Source organism: Phyllobates terribilis, unplaced genomic scaffold (assembly GCF_046119375.1).
Source record: "Phyllobates terribilis strain yellow unplaced genomic scaffold, ASM4611937v1 Scaffold_9__5_contigs__length_417890890, whole genome shotgun sequence".
In the NCBI taxonomy this organism is placed as follows: domain Eukaryota; kingdom Metazoa; phylum Chordata; class Amphibia; order Anura; family Dendrobatidae; genus Phyllobates; species Phyllobates terribilis.
The window spans coordinates 414,364,143-414,390,508 of record NW_027362769.1 but is presented as its reverse complement, the minus strand read 5'-3'; the positions used below and the strand labels follow the sequence as shown (position 1 = coordinate 414,390,508).

Below are 26,366 nucleotides of genomic sequence, written 5' to 3'. Positions count from 1 at the left end.
TCGGCACACGTGACGTCAATGGACAGCACCTGGCAGCCAGAAGTGACATTACCCATGGCATCCGGCACACGTGACGTCAATGGACCGCATCTGGCAGCCAGAAGTGATGTTACCCATGGCATCCAGTGCACACAGATGATCTCAATGAATCGCACCCGGGGCCAGAAGTGATGTCACCCATGGCATCCGGCATACACAGGTGACGTCAATGGACCGCACCAAATGGCCAGAAGTGATGTTACAGATGGCATCCGATGCACACAGGTGACGTGAATTGACCGCACCTGGCGACCGGAAGTGACATTACCCATGGCATCCGGTGCACACATGTGACGTCAATGGACAGCACCCGGGTGACCAGAAGTGACATTACCCATGGCATCCGGCACACGTGACGTCAATGGACCGCACCCGGGGCCAGAAGTGATGTCACCCATGGCATCCAGCACACAGGTGACATCAATGGACCACACCAAATGGCCAGAAGTGATGTTACAGATGGCATCCGATGCACACAGGTGACGTGAATTGACCGTACCCGGCGACCGGAAGTGACGTTACCCATGGCATCTGGTGCACACATGTGACGTCAATGGACAGCACCCGGTGACCAGAAGTGACGTTACCCATGGCATCCGGCACACGTGACGTCAATGGACAGCACCTGGCAGCCAGAAGTGACGTTACCCATGGCATCCGGCACACGTGACGTCAATGGACAGCACCTGGCAGCCAGAAGTGATGTTACCCATGGCATCCGGCACACGTGACGTCAATGGACAGCACCCGGCAGCCAGAAGTGATGTTACCCATGGCATCCGGCACACGTGACGTCAATGGACCGCATCCGGCAGCCAGAAGTGATGTTACCCATGGCATCCGGCACACGTGACGTCAATGGACCGCATCCGGCAGCCAGAAGTGATGTTACCCATGGCATCCAGTGCACACAGGTGATCTCAATGAATCGCACCCAGCAGCCAGAAGTGATGTCACCCATGGCATCCGGCATACACAGGTGACGTCAATGGACCGCACCAAATGGCCAGAAGTGATGTTACAGATGGCATCCGATGCACACAGGTGACGTGAATTGACCGCACCTGGCGACCGGAAGTGACATTACCCATGGCATCTGGCACACGTGACGTCAATGGACCGCACCCGGCGACCGGAAGTGTTATATCTGTATATACATTGCTGTCTTTCCGTATGGAGCCTGCTCCGGTAGGATGTGTGCGTCTGATGAGGGGAATAATGGATATTAGTGTGAACAGCGACAACATGAGGCCGTTATCTACACCACATTGTTGAGGTTCGGTCCTTCACGTAGATTCATATGTGATGAGTTTATTATGCCTCCGTCACGGTTTTCTCCACCTTCTCCCCCTTGTTTCGCCCATAATAATGTGGTAGGATTGTACTTCTTACGACGCTGACGTGGACGTGATTCTACAGCAAACGGTCTATGGGGGCGACCTGCATCTATATGGCCCTTCTCATAGGGGATAAGAGGGTCTATAAGGAACACCGACGCTGAGGGGGCGACACGCAGTACAGACGAGGGGGCGACACGCAGTACAGACGAGGGGGCGACACGCAGTACAGACGAGGGGGCGACACGCAGTACAGACGAGGGGGCGACACGCAGTACAGACGAGGGGGCGACACGCAGTACAGATGAGGGAGCGACACGCAGTACAGATGAGGGGGCGACACGCAGTACAGACGAGGGGGCGACACGCAGTACAGACGAGGGGGCGACACGCAGTACAGACGAGGGGGCGACACGCAGTACAGATGAGGGGGCGACGCGCAGTACAGATGAGGGGGCGACGCGCAGTACAGATGAGGGGGCGACGCGCAGTACAGATGAGGGGGCGACACGCAGTACAGATGAGGGGATAACAGGGTCTGTAAGGAACACCGACGCTGAGGGGGCGACACGCAGTACAGATGAGGGGGCGACGCGCAGTACAGATGAGGGGGCGACGCGCAGTACAGATGAGGGGGCGACGCGCAGTACAGATGAGGGGGCGACGCGCAGTACAGATGAGGGGGCGACACGCAGTACAGATGAGGGGGCGACCCGCAGTACAGATGAGGGGGCGACCCGCAGTACAGATGAGGGGGCGACACGCAGTACAGATGAGGGGGCGACACGCAGTACAGATGAAGGGGCGACACGCAGTACAGATGAGGGGGCGACACGCAGTACAGATGAGGGGGCGACACGCAGTACAGATGAAGGGGCGACACGCAGTACAGATGAGGGGGCGACACACAGTACAGATGAGGGGGCGACACGCAGTACAGATGAGGGGGCGACACGCAGTACAGATGAGAGGGCGACACGCAGTGCAGATGAGGGGGCGACACGCAGTACAGATGAGGGGACGACACGCAGTACAGATGAGGGGGCGACACGCAGTACAGATGAGGGGGCGACACGCAGTACAGATGAGGGGGTGACACGCAGTACAGATGAGGGGGTGACACGCAGTACAGATGAGGGGGTGACACGCAGTGCAGATGAGGGGGCGACACGCAGCGCAGACGAGGGGGCGACACGCAATACAGATGAGGGGGCGACACGCAGTACAGATGAGGGGGCGACACGCAGTACAGATGAGGGGGCGACACGCAGTACAGATGAGGGGGCGACGCGCAGTACAGATGAGGGGGTGACGCGCAGTACAGATGAGGGGGCGACACGCAGTACAGATGATGGGGCGACACGCAATACAGATGAGGGGATAACAGGGTCTATAAGGTACACCGACGCTGAGGGGACGACACGCAGTGCAGATGAGGGGGCGACACGCAGTACAAATGAGGGGGCGACACGCAGTACAGATGAGGGGGCGACACGCAGTACAAATGAGGGGGCGACACGCAGTACAAATGAGGGGGCGACACGCAGTACAAATGAGGCGGCGACACGCAGTACAGATGAGGGGGCGACACGCAGTACAGATGAGGAGGCGACACGCAGTACTGATGAGGGGGCGACACGCAGTACAGATGAGGGGGCGACACGCAGTACAGATGAGGGGACGACACGCAGTACAGATGAGGGGGCGACACGCAGTACAGATGAGGGGGCGACACGCAGTACAGATGAGGGGACGACACGCAGTTCAGATGAGGGGGTGACACGCAGTACAGATGAGGGGGCGACACGCAGTACAGATGAGGGGACGACACGCAGTACAGATGAGGGGGCGACACGCAGTACAGATGAGGGGGCGACACGCAGTACAGATGAGGGGGTGACACGCAGTACAGATGAGGGGGTGACACGCAGTACAGATGAGGGGGTGACACGCAGTGCAGATGAGGGGGCGACACGCAGCGCAGACGAGGGGGCGACACGCAATACAGATGAGGGGGCGACACGCAGTACAGATGAGGGGGCGACACGCAGTACAGATGAGGGGGCGACACGCAGTACAGATGAGGGGGCGACACGCAGTACAGATGAGGGGGCGACACGCAGTACAGATGAGGGGGCGACACGCAGTACAAATGAGGGGGCGACACGCAGTACAAATGAGGGGGCGACACGCAGTACAAATGAGGCGGCGACACGCAGTACAGATGAGGGGGCGACACGCAGTACAGATGAGGAGGCGACACGCAGTACTGATGAGGGGGCGACACGCAGTACAGATGAGGGGGCGACACGCAGTACAGATGAGGGGGCGACAGGATCTATAAGGAACACCGACGCTGAGGGGGTGACACGTAGTACAGATGAGGGGGCGACACGCAGTACAGATGAGGGGACGACACGCAGTTCAGATGAGGGGGTGACACGCAGTACAGATGAGGGGGCGACACGCAGTACAGATGAGGGGACGACACGCAGTACAGATGAGGGGGCGACACGCAGTACAGATGAGGGGGCGACACGCAGTACAGATGAGGGGGTGACACGCAGTACAGATGAGGGGGTGACACGCAGTACAGATGAGGGGGTGACACGCAGTGCAGATGAGGGGGCGACACGCAGCGCAGACGAGGGGGCGACACGCAATACAGATGAGGGGGCGACACGCAGTACAGATGAGGGGGCGACACGCAGTACAGATGAGGGGGCGACACGCAGTACAGATGAGGGGGCGACGCGCAGTACAGATGAGGGGGTGACGCGCAGTACAGATGAGGGGGCGACACGCAGTACAGATGAGGGGGCGACACGCAGTACAGATGAGGGGATAACAGGGTCTATAAGGTACACCGACGCTGAGGGGACGACACGCAGTGCAGATGAGGGGGCGACACGCAGTACAAATGAGGGGGTGACACACAGTACAGATGAGGGGGCGACACGCAGTACAGATGAGGGGGCGACACGCAGTACAGATGAGGGGGCGACACGCAGTACAGATGAGGGGGCGACACGCAGTACAAATGAGGGGGCGACACGCAGTACAAATGAGGGGGCGACACGCAGTACAGATGAGGGGGCGACACGCAGTACAGATGAGGGGGCGACACGCAGTACAGATGAGGGGGCGACACGCAGTACAGATGAGGGGGCGACACGCAGTACAGATGAGGGGGCGACACGCAGTACAGATGAGGGGGCGACACGCAGTACAGATGAGGGGGCGACAGGATCTATAAGGAACACCGACGCTGAGGGGGCGACACGTAGTACAGATGAGGGGGCGACACGCAGTACAGATGAGGAGGCGACACGCAGTACTGATGAGGGGGTGACACGCAGTACAGATGAGGGGGCGACACGCAGTACAGATGAGGGGGCGACAGGATCTATAAGGAACACCGACGCTGAGGGGGTGACACGTAGTACAGATGAGGGGGCGACACGCAGTACAGATGAGGGGACGACACGCAGTTCAGATGAGGGGGTGACACGCAGTACAGATGAGGGGGCAACACGCAGTACAGATGAGGGGGCGACAGGATCTATAAGGAACACCGACGCTGAGGGGGCGACACGCAGTACAGATGAGGGGACGACACGCAGTACAGATGAGGGGACGACACGCAGTACAGATGAGGGGACGACACGCAGTACAGATGAGGGGACGACACGCAGTACAGAGGAGGGGACGACACGCAGTACAGAGGAGGGGGCGACACGCAGTACAGATGAGGGGGCGACACGCAGTACAGAGGAGGGGGCGACACGCAGTACAGATGAGGGGGCGACACGCAGTACAGATGAGGGGACGACACGCAGTACAGATGAGGGGGCGACACGCAGTACAGATGAGGGGGCGACACGCAGTACAGATGAGGGGGCGACACGCAGTACAGATGAGGGGGCGACACGCAGTACAGATGAGGGGGCGACACGCAGTACAGATGAGGGGGCGACACGCAGTACAGATGAGGGGGCGACACGCAGTACAGATGAGGGGGCGACACGCAGTACAGATGAGGGGGCCGACCTCCAGTGCCAGGAAGGGAGAGACAGAAGGGACAACCAGGGACTTGTTAGGCTTTTGTTCTGTTCTCTAGTAGTGATGAGCGAGCGTGTATTGTTAACCCTTTCAGCGAGCACGCTCGGGTGCTCGGCTGTTAGACAGCTGTGACACATGCAGGGATTGCCTGTTTGTTAGGCAATCCCTGCATGTGTCACAGCTGTCTAACAGCTGTGACACATGTAGCCGCGGCGACACTAGCATAGATGCCGAGCACCCGAGCGTGCTCGCTGAAAGGGTTAACAATACACGCTCGCTCATCTCTCTTCTCTGGCTATACGCTGAATAACCCGTACTACATTACTTTATTCTCCTGCCATTAAAGCGCTCCCTGAGTACACCTAACCCTTATCTCGCTATTCGTGCACTCATTGTTGTGCCAGCTACATGTATATTAGTCCTTTTTAAAGAATATTAGTTAAAGTGAATTTTAGGAGTCTATTTTTTTCCATTTGGTTGGTGAGAAGGCAACAACTGTTGGCGCAGTTATTAGAAAATGGAAGAAACACAAGATTACGTCAATCTTCCCCGGTCTGGGGCCCCATGCAGGATCTCACCTCGTGGGGTAAGTGTTCTGTGCACGCCGCTAGGGTCAGATAGGGGCGAGACCGGTTACATGAATTCTTTGGAATCCTGGGGGAACCGTTACGCAGGGCGACCATAGACCATGTGCTGCAGCTTCTCTCAGGCACACAGGGGTATTGACCCTCAGGCTCAGACACGTAGGTTGTTTCACTTGCTGATCAGACACACTTGACAAGAGTCCTCATAAACGGTAGAACAGTAGCATTTAATAAGAAGCCGCACAGCCAGTGCAAGTTAAGTCTTATGAGCAACAGGCTCCAGTGACAAACAGTACAGTTTCCTTAGCAGCACAGCAGTTCACAGTCTTCCCAGTAGTACAGGACAGCACAGTTCTAATGCAAAGGCACATTAATGAACACAGCATTCTTTACAGCACAGTGAGATGGAAGGCGGGGGGGTTTGCTGAGGGAGATGATCCCTGTGACACCATTTCTTCCAGTCCTTATCTTTATGCTTGACACTACTCTGCACTGTTAGTTCAGGAACTCTACCTGACCTTTGCTTAGCTTCACTCCTGAATTGAATCCTTTTCACTTGCAGGGGCACTTGTGTGAGATACAGAACACACACACCACCTTTCTCTTTGGCTCCAGCCAGACAGTAAACAACTTCCCCACAATCCCACTGGGGCTCTGCTAAAACACTCCCTGTCTTCTGTGACTGTGTTAACCCCTCTAGTTGCTGGATGCTTCTGGAGCACAACACTTCCTGTCTCCTGTGCTTGTGTTACTTCTAATAGTTGCTGAATGCTTTGAAAGCAACAGCAATACTTCTGCATGTCATATAAGGAGGATTCTGAGAAAGGTCAGGAATCAGCCCAGAACTACACGGGAGGACCTGGTCAATGACCTGGAGAGAGCTGGGACCACAGTCTCAAACATTACTGTTAGTAACACATTACGCTGTCATGGATTAAAATCCTGCAGGGCACGCAAGGTCCCCCTGCTCACACCAGCACATGTTCAGGCCCATTTGAAGTTCACTAATGACCATCTGGATGATCCAGAGGAGGCATGGGAGAAGATCATGTGGTCAGATGTGGCCAAAAGAGAACTTTTTGGTATCAACTCCAATCGCCGTGTTTGGAGGAAGAAGAAGGATGAGTACAACCCCAAGAACACCGTCCCAACTGTGAAGCATGGTGGGGAAACATCATACTTTGGGGGTGCTTTTCTGCAAAGGGGACAAACTCCTTCCCAAGGTAAGAGCATTGAAGATGGGTCGAGGCTGGATCTTCCAACATGACAATGACCAGAAACACACAGTCAGGGCAATTAAGGAGTGGCTCCGTAAGAAGCAATTCAAAGTCCTGGAGTGGTCTAGCCAGTCACCAGACCTGAACCTAGTAGAAAATCTTTGGAGGGAGCTGAAACTCAATGTTACCCAGTGACAGCCCCGAAATCTGAAAGATCTGGAGAAGATCTGTATGGAGGAGGGGGGCAAAATCCCTGCTGCAGTGTGTGCAAACCTGGTGAAGATCTGTATGAGGAGGGGGCCAAAATCCCTGCTGCAGTGTGTGCAAACCTGGTGAAGATCTGTATGGAGGAGGGGGCCAAAATCCCTGCTGCAGTGTGTGCAAACCTGGTCAAGAGCTACAGGAAACGTCTGACCTCTGTAATTGTAACAAAGGTTTCTGCACCAAATATTAAGTTCTGTTTTTCTATTGTATCAAATACTTATTTCATGCAATAAAATGCAAATTAATTATGTAACAATCCTACAATGTGATTTTCTGGATTTTATTTGTAGATTCTGTCTCACAGGTGAAGTGACCGACGATAAAGATTACAGATCTCTCCATTCTCTGTAGAGGGGAAAACTGCAAAATCGGCAGTGTATCAAATACTTATTTTCCCCACTGTCTGTACACAGTGACTCCACATTTTCTATACATATTTCTGCTCGTAAACTGTAATATGATGACCTGTATAATCATGCGGAGACTCACCTTCAATTGCCAGGATCTTGCTTTGCAGCTCATTAAAGAAACCCACAAGTCTAGAATAATCGGTTAAGACTTCGGTGTGCTTATCCGTTGGGTAAGAAGCCAGTTTGGCTATTTTGTCTCTTAAGCTTATGAAGTTTTTTCCTACCTGTTAAGAAAATAAATTTGTACATGGCATTCGTAAAACTGTACAAAGGATGGACTTTAATTTGTTTGTCTACAGGATAAAGAAGAGACAACGGAAGATATCATTCAAGATGCCATCTCAGGGCTGAGTGGAAGACAGAAGAAAGCCCCTGAAATGGCGTCATGATGAGGAGTGTAGGACAGAAGATAGCCCTGAGATGGCGTCATGGATGAGGAGTGTAGGACAGAAGATAGCCCCTGAGATGGCGTCATGATGAGGAGTGTAGGAGAGAAGATAGCCCTGAGATGGCGTCATGGATGAGGAATCGAGGTCAGAAGATAGCCCCTGAAATGGCGTCATAGATGAGGAGTAGAAGACAGAAGATACCCTGAGATGGCGTCATGGATGAGGAGTAGAAGACAGAAGATACCCTGAGATGGCGTCATGGATGAGGAGTAGAAGATACCCTGAGATGGCGTCATGGATGAGGAATCGAGGTCAGAAGATAGCCCCTGAAATGGCGTCATAGATGAGGAGTAGAAGACAGAAGATACCCTGAGATGGCGTCATGGATGAGGAGTAGAAGATAGAAGATACCCTGAGATGGCGTCATGGATGAGGAATCGAGGTCAGAAGATAGCCCCTGAAATGGCGTCATGGATGAGGAGTAGAAGACAGAAGATACCCTGAGATGGCGTCATGGATGAGGAGTAGATGACAGAAGATACCCTGAGATGGCATCATGGATGAGGAGTGTAGGGCAGAAGATAGCCTGAGATGGTGCATTGGATAAGGAATGGAGGACAGAATATAGCCTGAGATGGCGTCATGGATGAGGAGTGTAGGGCAGAAGATAGCCCTGAGATGGTGCATTGGATGAGAAATGGAGGACAGACGATAGCCCTGAGATGGTGCATTGGATGAGGAATGGAGGACAGACGATAGCCCTGAGATGGTGCATTGGATGAGGAATGGAGGACAGACGATAGCCCTGAGATGGTGCATTGGATGAGGAATGGAGGACAGACGATAGCCCTGAGATGGCGTCATGGATGAGGAATGGAGAACAGAAGATAGCCCTGAGATGGCGTCATGGATGAGGAGTGTAGGACAGAAGATAGCCTTGAGATGGTGCATTGGATGAGGAATGGAGGACAGAAGATAGCCCTGAGATGGCGTCATGGATGAGGAGTGCAGGACAGAAGATAGCCCTGAGATGGTGCCCTGGATGAGGAGTCGAGGTCAGAAGATAGCCCTGAGATGGTGCATTGGATGAGGAATGGAGGACAGACGATAGCCCTGAGATGGTGCATTGGATGAGGAATGGAGGACAGACGATAGCCCTGAGATAGTGGATTGGATGAGGAATGGAGGACAGATGATAACCCTGAGATGGTGCATTGGATGAGGAATGGAGGACAGACGATAGCCCTGAGATGTCCTGAATGAGGAGTGGAAGACAGAATATAGTCCTGAGATGGTGTCCTAGAAAGGAGTGTAGGACAGAAAATTGGCCCTGAGATGGTCATTGGATGAGGAATGGAGGACAGAAGATAACCCTGAGATGGTGGATTGGATGAGGAATGGAGGACAGACGATAGCCCTGAGATGGTGCATTGGATGAGGAATGGAGGACAGACGATAGCCCTGAGATGGTGCATTGGATGAGGAATGGAGGACAGACGATAGCCCTGAGATGGTGCCTTGGATGAGGAATGGAGGACAGACGATAGCCCTGAGACGTCCTCCTGAATGAGGAGTGGAAGACAGAATATAGTCCTGAGATGGTGTCCTAGAAAGGAGTGTAGGACAGAAAATTGGCCCTGAGATGGTGCATTGGATGAGGAATGGAGGACAGAAGATAACCGTGAGATGGTGGATTGGATGAGGAATGGAGGACAGACGATAGCCCTGAGATGGTGCATTGGATGAGGAATGGAGGACAGACGATAGCCCTGAGATGGTGCATTGGATGAGGAATGGAGGACAGACGATAGCCCTGAGATGGTGCATTGGATGAGGAATGGAGGACAGACGATAGCCCTGAGATGGTGCCTTGGATGAGGAATGGAGGACAGACGATAGCCCTGAGACGTCCTCCTGAATGAGGAGTGGAAGACAGAATATAGTCCTGAGATGGTGTCCTAGAAAGGAGTGTAGGACAGAAAATTGGCCCTGAGATGGTGCATTGGATGAGGAATGGAGGACAGAAGATAACCGTGAGATGGTGGATTGGATGAGGAATGGAGGACAGACGATAGCCCTGAGATGGTGCATTGGATGAGGAATGGAGGACAGACGATAGCCCTGAGATGGTGCATTGGATGAGGAATGGAGGACAGACGATAGCCCTGAGACGTCCTCCTGAATGAGGAGTGGAAGACAGAATATAGTCCTGAGATGGTGTCCTAGAAAGGAGTGTAGGACAGAAAATTGGCCCTGAGATGTCGTACTGAATGAGGAGTGGAGGACAGAAGATAACCCTGAGATGGTGTTCTGGATGAGGAGGAGTGCAAGACAGAAGATCGCCCTGTGACGGTGTCTTGGTTTAGGAGTGAAATAACAACGGTAGCCCTGAGATATCATCCTGGATGAGGAGTGAAGGACAGAAGATCGCCCTGTGAGGGCACTGAAGATGAAGATGGTTACCCCAATGACATAACGGGTGACTTTCTTTTGGTCTGTAGCTTCTATCACTCCATTGTTATTATCGTGGGAGTCTCCATCTGACAGAAGGAGAAGAATTTTCTTTGCTTGCTCCCGAGCTCCCGCTACAGGTGTGAAGATCTCATTTCTGCAGGAAGACGTGGGATTTTAATAGACGGGTAATGGCACAAATCACTGAGATCTTCATCAGATCAGGTAAATTATATGTCTAGAGACTCTACACATAAAGCTTCAGGAAATCAACACCTCCATCAGAGAAATCCCAGAAAAGCCGGAAATGAAATGTGGTCAACTGCTGCCGGTGTGCGCAGGAGCCATGGTAGGACTGCAGACACCACGGCTACCGGAGGCCCCGGACACCACGGCTACCGGAGGCCCCGGACACCACTGCTACCGGAGGCCCCGGACACCACGGCTACCGGAGGCCCCGGACACCACGGCTACCGGAGGCCCCGGACACCACGGCTACCGGAGGCCCCGGACACCACGGCTACCGGAGGCCCCGGACACCACGGCTACCGGAGGCCCCGGACACCACGGCTACCGGAGGCCCCGGACACCACGGCTACCGGAGGCCCCGGACACCACTGCTACCGGAGGCCCCGGACACCACTGCTACCGGAGGCCCCGGACACCACTGCTACCGGAGGCCCCGGACACCACGGCTACCGGAGGCCCCGGACACCACGGCTACCGGAGGCCCCGGACACCACGGCTACCGGAGGCCCCGGACACCACGGCTACCGGAGGCCCCGGACACCACGGCTACCGGAGGCCCCGGACACCACTGCTACCGGAGGCCCCGGACACCACGGCTACCGGAGGCCCCGGACACCACGGCTACCGGAGGCCCCGGACACCACGGCTACCGGAGGCCCCGGACACCACTGCTACCGGAGGCCCCTGACATCACTGCTACCCGAGGCCCCGGACACCACGGCTACCGGAGGCCCCGGACATCACTGCTACCTCCTTTATGTTATTGTCAGTATATACCTGCTATAGACGAGGCCCCATGCCCAACCAGAAGAGGACATTCAACCACCACCATAGGGATCCGGACTACTTACAGGGTGAAGTTGATGGCTTTGTATATGTTTGTTCCACCTCCCGAATGCTTCATGTTTAAAATTCCTTCTTCACCCTTCCCATTCTGATAATCCTTAAAATTGAAAATTTTCTCAGGACGACTCTCAAACTTAACAACCGCGAACTATAAAAAAAGAAAAGTAATTTATTGTGGAGAAAGGTGGAGAAAGGAGATGTGAGTATGTGATGGAGGAGGAGAGTGGAGAAAGGAGATGTGAGTATGTGATGGAGGAGGAGAGTGGAGAAAGGAGATGCGAGTATGTGATGGAGGAGGAGAGTGGAGAAAGGAGATGTGAGTATGTGATGGAGGAGGAGAGTGGAGAAAGGAGATGTCGGTATGTGATGGAGGAGGAGAGTGGAGAAAGGAGATGTGAGTATGTGATGGAGGAGGAGAGTGGAGAAAGGAGATGTGAGTATGTGATGGAGGAGGAGAGTGGAGAAAGGAGATGTGAGTATGTGATGGAGGAGGAGAGTGGAGAAAGGAGATGTGAGTATGTGATGGAGGAGGAGAGTGGAGAAAGGAGATGTGAGTATGTGATGGAGGAGGAGAGTGGAGAAAGGAGATGTGAGTATGTGATGGAGGAGGAGAGTGGAGAAAGGAGATGTGAGTATGTGATGGAGGAGGAGAGTGGAGAAAGGAGATGTGAGTATGTGATGGAGGAGGAGAGTGGAGAAAGGAGATGTGAGTATGTGATGGAGGAGGAGAGTGGAGAAAGGAGATGTCGGTATGTGATGGAGGAGGAGAGTGGAGAAAGGAGATGTGAGTATGTGATGGAGGAGAGTGGAGAAAGGAGATGTGAGTATGTGATGGAGGAGGAGAGTGGAGAAAGGAGATGTGAGTATGTGATGGAGGAGGAGAGTGGAGAAAGGAGATGTGAGTATGTGATGGAGGAGGAGAGTGGAGAAAGGAGATGTGAGTATGTGATGGAGGAGGAGAGTGGAGAAAGGAGATGTGAGTATGTGATGGAGGAGGAGAGTGGAGAAAGGAGATGTCGGTATGTGATGGAGGAGGAGAGTGGAGAAAGGAGATGTGAGTATGTGATGGAGGAGAGTGGAGAAAGGAGATGTGAGTATGTGATGGAGGAGGAGAGTGGAGAAAGGAGATGTAAGTATGTGAAGGAGGAGGAGAGCGGAGAAAGGAGATGTGAGTATGTGATAGAGGAGGAGAGCGGAGAAAGGAGATGTCGGTATGTGATGGAGGAGGAGAGTGGAGAAAGGAGATGTGAGTATGTGATGGAGGAGGAGAGTGGAGAAAGGAGATGTGAGTATGTGATGGAGGAAGAGAGTGGAGAAAGGAGATGTGAGTATGTGATGAAGGAGGAGAGTGGAGAAAGGAGATGTGAGTATGTGATGGAGGAGGAGAGTGGAGAAAGGAGATGTGAGTATGTGATGGAGGAGGAGAGTGGAGAAAGGAGATGTGAGTATGTGATGGAGGAGGAGAGTGGAGAAAGGAGATGTGAGTATGTGATGGAGGAAGAGAGTGGAGAAAGGAGATGTGAGTATGTGATGAAGGAGGAGAGTGGAGAAAGGAGATGTGAGTATGTGATGAAGGAGGAGAGTGGAGAAAGGAGATGTGAGTATGTGATGGAGGAGGAGAGTGGAGAAAGGAGATGTCGGTATGTGATGGAGGAGGAGAGTGGAGAAAGGAGATGTCGGTATGTGATGGAGGAGGAGAGTGGAGAAAGGAGATGTGAGTATGTGATGAAGGAGGAGAGTGGAGAAAGGAGATGTGAGTATGTGATGGAGGAGGAGAGTGGAGAAAGGAGATGTCGGTATGTGATGGAGGAGGAGAGTGGAGAAAGGAGATGTCGGTATGTGATGGAGGAGGAGAGTGGAGAAAGGAGATGTGAGTATGTGATGGAGGAAGAGAGTGGAGAAAGGAGATGTGAGTATGTGATGGAGGAGGAGAGTGGAGAAAGGAGATGTCGGTATGTGATGGAGGAGGAGAGTGGAGAAAGGAGATGTGAGTATGTGATGGAGGAGGAGAGTGGAGAAAGGAGATGTCGGTATGTGATGGAGGAGGAGAGTGGAGAAAGGAGATGTGAGTATGTGATAGAGGAGGAGAGTGGAGAAAGGAGATGTGAGTATGTGATGGAGGAGGAGAGTGGAGAAAGGAGATGTGAGTATGTGATGGAGGAGGAGAGTGGAGAAAGGAGATGTCGGTATGTGATGGAGGAGGAGAGTGGAGAAAGGAGATGTGAGTATGTGATGGAGGAAGAGAGTGGAGAAAGGAGATGTGAGTATGTGATGGAGGAGGAGAGCGGAGAAAGGAGATGTCGGTATGTGATGGAGGAGGAGAGTGGAGAAAGGAGATGTTGGTATGTGATGGAGGAGGAGAGTGGAGAAAGGAGATGTGAGTATGTGATGGAGGAGGAGAGTGGAGAAAGGAGATGTGAGTATGTGATGGAGAGGAGAGTGGAGAAAGGAGATGTGAGTATGTGATGGAGGAGGAGAGTGGAGAAAGGAGATGTCAGTATGTGATGGAGGAGGAGAGTGGAGAAAGGAGATGTCGGTATGTGATGGAGGAGAGAGGAGAAAGGAGATGTCGGTATGTGATGGAGGAGGAGAGCGGAGAAAGGAGATGTGAGTATGTGATGGAGGAGGACGGTGGAGAAAGGAGATGTGAGTATGTGATGGTGGAGGAGAGTGGAGAAAGGAGATGTGAGTATGTGATGGAGGAGGAGAGATGAGAAAGGAGATGTGAGTATGTGATGGAGGAGGAGAGTGGAGAAAGGAGATGTCGGTATGTGATGGAGGAGGAGAGTGGAGAAAGGAGATGTCAGTATGTGATGGAGGAGAGTGGAGAAAGGAGATGTCGGTATGTGATGGAGGAGGAGAGTGGAGAAAGGAGATGTGAGTATGTGATGGAGGAGGAGAGTGGAGAAAGGAGATGTCGGTATGTGATGGAGGAGAGAGGAGAAAGGAGATGTCGGTATGTGATGGAGGAGGAGAGTGGAGAAAGGAGATGTCGATATGTGATGGAGGAGGAGAGTGGAGAAAGGAGATGTCGATATGTGATGGAGGAGAGAGGAGAAAGAAGATGTCGGTATGTGATGGAGGAGGAGAGCGGAGAAAGGAGATGTGAGTATGTGATGGAGGAGGACGGTGGAGAAAGGAGATGTGAGTATGTGATGGAGGAGGAGAGTGGAGAAAGGAGATGTGAGTATGTGATGGAGGAGGAGAGTGGAGAAAGGAGATGTGAGTATGTGATGGAGGAGGAGAGTGGAGAAAGGAGATGTCGGTATGTGATGGAGGAGGAGAGTGGAGAAAGGAGATGTCGGTATGTGATGGAGGAGGAGAGTGGAGAAAGGAGATGTCAGTATGTGATGGAGGAGGAGAGTGGAGAAAGGAGATGTGAGTATGTGATGGAGGAGGAGAGTGGAGAAAGGAGATGTCGGTATGTGATGGAGGAGAGAGGAGAAAGGAGATGTGAGTATGTGATGGAGGAGGAGAGCGGAGAAAGGAGATGTGAGCATGTGATGGAGGAGGACGGTGGAGAAAGGAGATGTCAGTATGTGATGAAGGAGGAGAGTGGAGAAAGGAGATGTCGGTATGTGATGGAGGAGGAGAGTGGAGAAAGGAGATGTCGGTATGTGATGGAGGAGGAGAGTGGAGAAAGGAGATGTCGGTATGTGATGGAGGAGAGTGGAGAAAGGAAATGTGAGTATGTGATGGAGGAGGGTGGAGAAAGGAAATGCGAGTATGTGATGGAGGAGGAGGGTGGAGAAAGGAGATGGGAGTATGTGATGGAGGAGGAGAGCGGAGAAAGGAGATGGGAGTATGTGATGGAGGAAGAGGGTGGAGAAAGGAGATGTCGGAATGTGATGGAGGAGGGTGGAGAAAGGAGATGTGAGTATATGATGGAGGAGGGTGGAGAAAGGAGATGTCGGTATGTGATTGAAGAGGAGGAGGAGGAATATGGAGAATGGAGATGTCGGTATGTGATAGAGGAGGGTGGAGAAAGGAGACGTCAGTAGGTGATGGAGGAGGATGGAGAAAGAAGATGTTGGTATGTGATGGAGGAGGGTGGAGAATGGAGATGTCGGTATGTGATGGAGGAGGACATTGGAGCAACAAGATGTCAGTATGTCATGGAGAAAGGAGACATCAGTATGTGATGACGGAGGAGAAGGAGCGTGGAGAATGGAGATATCGGTATGTGATTATGGAGGAGAAATTGGGTGGAGAATGGAGATGTTGGTATGTGATGGAGGAGGAGGGTGGGGAATGGAGATGTCAGTATTTGATGGAGGAGAAGGAGGGTGGAGAATGGACATATCGGTATGTGATAGAGGAGGAGGGTAGAGAATGGAGATGTCGGTATGTGATAGAGGAGGAGGGTAGAGAATGGAGATGTCGGTATGTGATAGAGGAGGAGGGTAGACAATGGAGATGTCGGTATGTGATAGAGGAAGAGGGTAGAGAATGGAGATGTCGGTATGTGATAGAGGAAGAGGGTAGAGAATGGAGATGTCGGTATGTGATAGAGGAGGAGGGTAGAGAATGGAGATGTCGGTATGTGATGGAGGAGGACATTGGAGCAACAAGATGTCAGTATGTCATGGAGGAAGGGGGAGAAAGGAGACATCAGTATGTGATGACGGAGGAGAAGGAGCGTGGAGAATGGAGATATCGGTATGTGATTATGGAGGAGAAATTGGGTGGAGAATGGAGATGTTGGTATGTGATGGAGGAAGAGGGTGGGGAATGGAGATGTCAGTATTTGATGGAGGAGAAGGAGGGTGGAGAATGGACATATCGGTATGTGATAGAGGAGGAGGGTAGAGAATGGAGATGTCGGTATGTGATAGAGGAGGAGGGTAGACAATGGAGATGTCGGTATGTGATAGAGGAGGAGGGTAGAGAATGGAGGTGTCGGTATGTGATAGAGGAGGAGGGTAGAGAATGGAGATGTCGGTATGTGATAGAGGAAGAGGGTAGAGAATGGAGATGTCGGTATGTGATAGAGGAAGAGGGTAGAGAATGGAGATGTCGGTATGTGATAGAGGAGGAGGGTAGAGAATGGAGGTGTCAGTATGTGATAGAGGAGGAGGGTAGAGAATGGAGATGTCGGTATGTGATAGAGGAAGAGGGTAGAGAATGGAGATGTCGGTATGTGATAGAGGAGGAGGGTGGAGAATGGAGATGTCGGTATGTGATAGAGGAGGAGGGTAGAGAATGGAGATATCGGTATGTGATAGAGGAAGAGGGTGGAGAATAGACATATCATGTGATAGAGGAGGAGGGTAGAGAATGGAGATATCGGTATGTGATTATGGAGGAGAAATTGGGTGGAGAATGGAGATGTTGGTATGTGATGGAGGAGGAGGGTGGGGAATGGAGATGTCAGTATTTGATGGAGGAGAAGGAGGGTGGAGAATGGACATATCGGTATGTGATAGAGGAGGAGGGTAGAGAATAGAGATGTCGGTATGTGATAGAGGAGGAGGGTAGAGAATGGAGATGTCAGTATGTGATAGAGGAAGAGGGTAGAGAATGGAGATGTCGGTATGTGATAGAGGAAGAGGGTAGAGAATGGAGATGTCGGTATGTGATAGAGGAAGAGGGTAGAGAATAGAGATGTCGGTATGTGATAGAGGAGGAGGGTAGAGAATGGAGATGTCGGTATGTGATAGAGGAAGAGGGTAGAGAATGGAGATGTCGGTATGTGATAGAGGAAGAGGGTAGAGAATGGAGATGTCGGTATGTGATAGAGGAAGAGGGTAGAGAATGGAGATGTCGGTATGTGATAGAGGAAGAGGGTAGAGAATGGAGATGTCGGTATGTGATAGAGGAAGAGGGTAGAGAATAGAGATGTCGGTATGTGATAGAGGAGGAGGGTAGAGAATGGAGATGTCGGTATGTGATAGAGGAAGAGGGTAGAGAATGGAGATGTCGGTATGTGATAGAGGAAGAGGGTAGAGAATGGAGATGTCGGTATGTGATAGAGGAAGAGGGTAGAGAATGGAGATGTCGGTATGTGAGAGGAAGAGGGTAGAGAATGGAGATGTCGGTATGTGATAGAGGAGGAGGGTAGAGAATGGAGATGTCGGTATGTGATGGAGGAGGAGGGTAGAGAATGGAGATGTCGGTATGTGATAGAGGAAGAGGGTAGAGAATGGAGATGTCGGTATGTGATAGAGGAGGAGGGTAGAGAATGGAGATGTCGGTATGTGATAGAGGAAGAGGGTAGAGAATGGAGATGTCGGTATGTGATAGAGGAGGAGGGTAGAGAATGGAGATGTCGGTATGTGATAGAGGAAGAGGGTAGAGAATGGAGATGTCGGTATGTGATAGAGGAAGAGGGTAGAGAATGGAGATGTCGGTATGTGATAGAGGAGGAGGGTAGAGAATGGAGATGTCGGTATGTGATAGAGGAAGAGGGTAGAGAATGGAGATGTCGGTATGTGATGCAGGAGGAGGGTGGAGAAAGGAGATGTCGGTATGTGATTGAAGAGGAGGAGGAGGAATATGGAGAATGGAGATGTCGGTATGTGATAGAGGAGGGTGGAGAAAGGAGACGTCAGTAGGTGATGGAGGAGGATGGAGAAAGAAGATGTTGGTATGTGATGGAGGAGGGTGGAGAATGGAGATGTCGGTATGTGATGGAGGAGGACATTGGAGCAACAAGATGTCAGTATGTCATGGAGGAAGGGGGAGAAAGGAGACATCAGTATGTGATGACGGAGGAGAAGGAGCGTGGAGAATGGAGATGTCGGTATGTGATAGAGGAAGAAGGTAGAGAATGGAGATGTCGGTATGTGATAGAGGAAGAAGGTAGAGAATGGAGATGTCGGTATGTGATAGAGGAAGAGGGTAGAGAATGGAGATGTCGGTATGTGATAGAGGAAGAGGGTAGAGAATGGAGATGTCGGTATGTGATAGAGGAGGAGGGTAGACAATGGAGATGTCGGTATGTGATAGAGGAGGAGGGTAGAGAATGGAGATATCGGTATGTGATTATGGAGGAGAAATTGGGTGGAGAATGGAGATGTCGGTATGTGATAGAGGAGGAGGGTAGACAATGGAGATGTCGGTATGTGATAGAGGAGGAGGGTAGAGAATGGAGATGTCGGTATGTGATAGAGGAGGAGGGTAGAGAATGGAGGTGTCGGTATGTGATAGAGGAGGAGGGTAGAGAATGGAGATGTCGGTATGTGATAGAGGAAGAGGGTAGAGAATGGAGATGTCGGTATGTGATAGAGGAAGAGGGTAGAGAATGGAGATGTCGGTATGTGATAGAGGAGGAGGGTAGAGAATGGAGATGTCGGTATGTGATAGAGGAGGAGGGTAGAGAATGGAGATATCGGTATGTGATAGAGGAAGAGGGTAGAGAATGGAGATATCGGTATGTGATAGAGGAAGAGGGTGGAGAATGGACATATCGGTATGTGATAGAGGAGGAGGGTAGAGAATAGAGATGTCGGTATGTGATAGAGGAGGAGGGTAGAGAATGGAGATGTCGGTATGTGATAGAGGAAATGGGTAGAGAATGGAGATGTCAGTATGTGATAGAGGAATAGGTTAGAGAATGGAGATGTCGGTATGTGATAGAGGAAGAGGGTAGAGAATGGAGATGTCGGTATGTGATAGAGGAGGAGGGTAGAGAATGGAGATGTCGGTATGTGATAGAGGAAGAGGGTAGAGAATGGAGATGTCGGTATGTGATAGAGGAGGAGGGTAGAGAATGGAGATGTCAGTATGTGATAGAGGATGAGGGTAGAGAATGGAGATGTCGGTATGTGATAGAGGAAGAGGGTAGAGAATGGAGATGTCGGTAAGTGATGGTGGATGGAGAATGGAGATATTGGAGGCTGATGGGAAACTGATGGGTGTGAAGGTGAAGTGAGCAGATTTCTGATGACTGGAGAGAAAGTGGAGTTGAGTAGAGACACTCAGGGGATGTATAGACATTTTGGAGGAAAATTCAATGGAGGCAGAGATATTTTCCTGTCGCCGGCCAGGTCTCTTACATTCAGAGTACTGTTCTTCAGGTTTTGAATTGCGCTGAGGAGGAATTTCCGCACACCCTCAAGCTCTGGATTCCCCACACTGAAAGAGTCATCGAAGAGGAAACACAGGTCCACCTCAGCCTTCTGGCACTCTAGACAGACATCAAAGATAAGAATGGCGATCACACAATCAGACTACACATGTGGCAGGAAATCGTCAGACACGGGCTGTGCTGAAATACCGCAATAGGTTTAGGAGACAGGATAGAAGAGAAAGGCTGGGAGAGGACAGAGGAAGACACAGGCAGTAGGGGAGGACAGAGGAAGACACAGGCAGTAGGTGAGGACAGAGGAAGACACAGGCTGGGAGAGGACAGAGGAAGACACAGGCTGGGAGAGGACAGAGGAAGACACAGGCTGGGAGAGGACAGAGGAAGACACAGGCTGGGAGAGGACAGAGGAAGACACAGGCAGTAGGTGAGGACAGAGGAAGACACAGGCAGTAGGTGAGGACAGAGGAAGACACAGGCTGGGAGAGGACAGAGGAAGACACAGGCTGGGAGAGGACAGAGGAAGACACAGGCAGTAGGTGAGGACAGAGGAAGACACAGGCAGTAGGTGAGGACAGAGGAAGACACAGGCTGGGAGAGGACAGAGGAAGACACAGGCAGTAGGTGAGGACAGAGGAAGACACAGGCAGTAGGTGAGGACAGAGGAAGACACAGGCTGGGAGAGGACAGAGGAAGACACAGGCTGGGAGAGGACAGAGGAAGACACAGGCTGGGAGAGGACAGAGGAAGACACAGGCTGGGAGAGGACAGAGGAAGACACAGGCTGGGAGAGGACAGAGGAAGACACAGGCTGGGAGAGGACAGAGGAAGACACAGGCTGGGAGAGGACAGAGGAAGACACAGGCTGGGAGAGGACAGAGGAAGACACAGGCTGGGAGAGGACAGAGGAAGACACAGGCTGGGTGAGGACAGGCAGTAGGTGAGGACAGAGGAAGACAGGCTGTGAGAGGACAGGCAGTAGGTGAGGACAGAGGAAGACACAGGCTGGGAGAGGACAGAGGAAGACACAGGCTGGGAGAGGACAGAGGAAGACACAGGCTGGGAGAGGACAGAGGAAGACACAGGCTGGGAGAGGACAGAGGAAGACACAGGCTGGGAGAGGACAGAGGAAGACACAGGCTGGGAGAGGACAGAGGAAGACACAGGCTGGGAGAGGACAGAGGAAGACACAGGCTGGGAGAGGACAGAGGAAGACACAGGCTGGGAGAGGACAGAGGAAGACACAGGCTGGGAGAGGACAGAGGAAGACACAGGCTGGGAGAGGACAGAGGAAGACACAGGCTGGGAGAGGACAGAGGAAGACACAGGCTGGGTGAGGACAGGCAGTAGGTGAGGACAGAGGAAGACAGGCTGTGAGAGGACAGGCAGTAGGTGAGGACAGAGGAAGACACAGGCTGGGAGAGGACAGGCAGTAGGTGAGGACAGAGGAAGACACAGGTTGTGAGAGGACAGGCAGTAGGTGAGGACAGAGGAAGACACAGGCTGTGAGAGGACAGGCAGTAGGTGAGGAGAGAGGAAGACACAGGCTGTGAGAGGACAGGCAGTAGGTGAGGAGAGAGGAAGACACAGGCTGTGAGAGGACAGGCAGTATGTGAGGAGAGAGGAAGACACAGGCTGTGAGAGGACAGGCAGTATGTGAGGAGAGAGGAAGACACAGGCTGTGAGAGGACAGGCAGTATGTGAGGAGAGGGGAAGACACAGGCTGTGAGAGGACAGGCAGTATGTGAGGAGAGAGGAAGACACAGGCTGTGAGAGGGCAGGCAGTAGGTGAGGAGAGAGGAAGACACAGGCTGTGAGAGGACAGGCAGTATGTGAGGAGAGAGGAAGACACAGGCTGTGAGAGGACAGGCAGTATGTGAGGAGAGAGGAAGACACAGGCAGTATGTGAGGAGAGAGGAAGACACAGGCTGTGAGAGGACAGGCAGTATGTGAGGAGAGAGGAAGACACAGGCTGTGAGAGGAGAGAGGAAGACACAGGCTGTGAGAGGACAGGCAGTAGGTGAGGAGAGAGGAAGACACAGGCTGTGAGAGGACAGGCAGTAGGTGAGGAGAGAGGAAGACACAGGCTGTGAGAGGACAGGCAGTAGGTGAGGAGAGAGGAAGACACAGGCTGTGAGAGGCCAGAACAGGAAAAAAATGCTGCCCACCTTGATAACCAGGGGTACTCTTCTCAGATGCTCTGAGACCGGAGTCCACAGTGTAGCAGGCGCCATTTGTGTACAGGGTCTGGGAACAGTCATGAGGTTCTGCAAAGCCACAAACCTGGAGGCAAACAGATGAGACGGATCAGAAGGTTGGATACTTGGAGACCCTCTGCGACTGACAGTGTTGCATAAAGGAACAGGAACGAGAATGTGCCCCAATGGGAAACTTCTTTCTTTTTTTACTATCTGTTCCTCAGTCGCAGTGCACAGATCCTTCGGCCCAGATACACCTCCGACATCCGGCAGGAGATGTTCTCCCTCCTTCATGGAGAATTTTCCACCTGTGATGAGATTTACATCTAGGCTTTCATATTCAGGAACCCACCATGACCTTTTCTCAATCATTCCTTGGTGGAGCTACTGGCACTAATGTAGTCCCAATCCAGAAGATGTCAGCCATGACCATGCTTTATACTGTAGGTATCAGCTTCTGCTGATCAAATGCTTCCTGTGGTCCATAACCATCTCAGCCACCACCCTTTACCCTGCAGGAATCAAGTCTTCTGATCCTGGTGTGGCAGGAGTTCATCTGTAATCTTCAGTTTTCCTCCAATGTTCCCCTTGGAGAGTGGTGGTATCCTCATGTCTCCCCATATACAGTGGGGAAAATAAGGATTTGATCCATGGACAATTTTGCAAGTTTTCCCCCCTAGAAAGACTGGAGAGGTCTGTAATCTTTATGGTCGGTCACTTCACCTGTGGGGAACTCAATCTAAAAGTAAAATCCAGAAAATCCCATTGTAGGATTGTTACATAATTAATTTCCATTTTATTACATGAAATAAGTATTTGATCACCGACCAACCAGCAAGAATTCTGCCTCTCTCAGACCTGTCAGTTTTTCTTTAAGAAGCCTCCTACTCTGCACTCATTACCTGTATTAATTGCACCTGTTTGAACTCGTTACCTGTATAGAACACACCTGTACACATAATCAATCACACTCCAACCTCTCCACCATGGCCAAGACCAAAGAGCTGTCTAAGGACACCAGGGACAAAATTGTAGACTGAGATGGGCCACAGGACAATAGGCAAACAGCTTTGTGAGAAGGCAACAATCGGCACAATTATTAGAAAATGGAAGAAACACAAGATGACTGGCAATCTTTCTCGGTCTGGGGCTCCATGAAACGTCTCGCCTCGTGAGGCAATGTTGATTCTGAGCAAGGTCAGGAATCAGCCCAGAACTACACGGGAGGACCTGGTCAATGACCTGAAGAGAGCTGGGATCACAGTCTCAAACATTACTGTGATGAAAGCCGGCCGGTGGGTGCAGCTCTCTGGCGCCCCCTTACCTCTCAGGTCAGTCAAGGTACTGCACCTAGAGAAAGTAGTGCCAGGAAGCTGCAACCAGCGCAGGGAACACGGTAGTGTGTTATCCCTTCAACGTCACTAAACCGTAACGTCACTACACAGCACAACTCGCTAGCGCCCTCTTAGCCTCAGGTCAGTCAAGGAACTGCACCTAGGATAAGCGGTCGCCAGGGAGACTGTCCTGTAACCTACTGGGTATCGGGGCCCTCTGTAGTGAGGGCGGTATATATATCTTCCTTGGCCGCGCCAGGAATATATATATCTGAACCTCCGACCGTCACTACCAGCCTTCCCCAATCCCCAGTTGGTATGCTGCCACCAGTCCCTATTTTAGATATACGCCCAGTCCGTGAATGGGCCTATATCGGGTCAGGAACCAACCCTGGGTAGCGTTTTTGGCTTGAGCCGAGCTCACACGGACGTGCGTTCGTTATGCAGAATAAAAGGCAGGCCCACAATTACTTGAGGTAATTGATTATAATAATACACTAGATACACGATATACAACTAAATATACACAGGTATAAGGTCAGGCTAAACTATACAACAATGGAATACAACACACAGAATCACCACAGCATATCAGTTACCGGTTTCTTGATTTTCTTGTGACGCAGGGAGAGGATTCTGCGGTCGCAGGCACGGTTCTTTGTTACAGGCTGAGGCCTACCACCGCATGGTCAAACTGCTCCTCCCCTTGGTGGCCTCAGCTGGTGCTCAGATGTTCAGCACACCACTCTTGGGTCAAGACTGACTTATCTCTTGTCTGTCCTGCTATCTTACCTGCCCCGTCCCGCCCACTGCTGGTGAGGTCAGCTGGCTCAGTCTCCACCCTCAGGTCTAACTTCGATCAGAAGCCCAAATTCTAAGGAACCCAATAACTTCTTCTGGGATGGTCTCATGATACCCCCAGGGGTTCCCATGGATTCGGGCCGCCGTAACCGACCTTTTGATATCAATTATGATACCATACGGTCCTCAGGAATGGCTCCGCGCTATATCTTGGCTTCCAGAGCACGTACAAACGTCTACCGCGGAGGCTTGTGTGCGCAATGGCTCCGGGACGCCGTGATATTTTTTTATTGGCCCATCCCACGCAACATGCGTGTACTATTCATGTTTCTATATCTTATGCCTCCATGCTTGTGACAGACAAAGAAACTAGTCCTATGGGACAAATGGTCAGGTACAGATAGACGAAGCACCCCCCCCTGCTGGCTGTGTTTCCTCTCGAAGTCTTTGAAGCTCCTAGCATTCAAGTGTTAAGTAGGCTTCTTATCTTACAGGAGCCTGGATGGGGGGAAACTATCTAGTTGACGTTTTAACAGAAGGTCCCAAGGGTGGGGGCTGCTGAAGTGTGGCCATCCCTGGATATGATTTATCATTACCAAGATGGCGGCTACAGGTTCATCACACCTCCCCCTATACGAGGGCGCGAGGGGGTAGCACATTCCTGTGTTCCCCCGTGCGTCCTTCTGCACCCTCCCCTTGCCGGGATAACCCGTCAGCGTTACCGTGGTCACGGCCTCTTCTGTGGCGAATGGAGAAGTGGTACTGCTGGAGAGCGAGGCTCCAGCGTAGCAACCTGCCATTCGACCCAGAGACCGTGTGTAACCAGCTGAGGGGGTTGTGGTCCGTCTCCACGGTGAAATGGCTCCCGTACAAGTAGGGCTGCAGACGCTGCAGGGCCCATACAATTGCCAGGCATTCTTTTTCCACCGTGGAGTAAGCCACCTCCCGGGGCAGTAGCTTCCTGCTCAGGTACAAGACAGGATGTTCCTGGCCTGTCGTGTTGACCTGACTTAGCACAGCACCGAGGCCAAAGTCACTGGCGTCGGTCTGTACCACAAACGGCCGGTCGAAGTCGGCAGCTTGCAGTACAGGGGAGCTACTTAGGGCGGCCTTGAGTGCCCCGAAAGCTGTCTCGCAGGCGACTGTCCAGTCGACTGCGACGGGCAGCTTCTTCTTGGTGAGGTCCGTCAGGGGCTTGGCCAGGGTGCTATAGTGTGGGACGAACCTCCTATAGTACCCGGCGGTCCCCAAGAAGGACATCACCTGCTTTTTGGTCCTAGGAGTGGGCCAGGATGCGATGGCATCCACTTTCCCCGGTTCTGGCTTCAGAACCCCCCCGCCTACCCGGTGACCCAGGTAGAGGACCTCACTCATGCCCAGCTGGCACTTTTCCGGCTTGATGGTCAAGCCTGCCCGGTGGATCCGACCGAGCACCTGCCGCAGGTGCTCTAGGTGATCCTCCCAAGTGGGACTGAAGACTGCAATATCGTCCAAGTACGCAGCCGCGTACCCTTCAAGTCCCTCAAGCAGCGTATTGACCATCCGCTGAAAAGTGGCAGGGGCATTCTTCATGCCGAATGGCATCACTGTGGACTCGTACAGTCCAAAAGGGGTGATAAAGGCAGAGCGTTCCCTTGCCGCGGGGGTCAGAGGAATCTGCCAGTACCCCCGGCTCAGATCCATGATGGTCAGGTACTTAGCCCCGGCCATCCGATCGAGCAGGTCATCGATGCGTGGTATGGGGAACGCATCGGTGGCCGTTACAGCGTTGAGCCCCCGGTAGTCCACGCAGAACCGTGTAGTTCGGTCCTTCTTTGGTACGAGGACTACAGGCGAGGCCCACGCGCTGCTGGATGCCTGGATCACCCCCAGCTTCAGCATCTCGTCTATCTCTTGGCGCATGTTTCCCTGCACCTCGAAAGAGACCCGATATGCTGAACGCCGGATCGGCGGGTGATCGCCAGTGTCCACGTCGTGGACAGCCATCTCAGTCCTTCCGGGCAGGCTGCTGAACAGCCCCCGGAAGGGGTGCAGGGTGGTCCCCAGCTGGGACCGTTGGTCCTCCGTGAGCTGGTGGCCAACCCCCACATCCTCGATGGACCCACCCGCCTTGGCTTGGGTGAGCAGATCCAGGAGGGTTTCTACCTCTCCTTCCTCGG

At 52.4% G+C, this 26,366-nt stretch overlaps 1 protein-coding gene across 2 annotated transcripts in view; it reads right to left on the bottom strand.

Moving 5' to 3' along the window:
• Positions 1–26,366, bottom strand: part of ITGAL (integrin subunit alpha L) — a 246,993-nt gene that overhangs the window by 123,480 nt on the left and 97,147 nt on the right. For both annotated transcript variants that reach the window (XM_073649043.1, XM_073649044.1), the window contains exons 5-9: positions 22,043–22,157; positions 19,846–19,976; positions 11,854–11,996; positions 10,766–10,910; positions 7,993–8,137 (exon numbers count right to left, since the gene is read on the bottom strand). In XM_073649043.1, the coding sequence (XP_073505144.1) occupies positions 7,993–8,137; positions 10,766–10,910; positions 11,854–11,996; positions 19,846–19,976; positions 22,043–22,157 (679 nt within the window). The remainder of the gene's footprint in view (positions 1–7,992; positions 8,138–10,765; positions 10,911–11,853; positions 11,997–19,845; positions 19,977–22,042; positions 22,158–26,366) is intronic.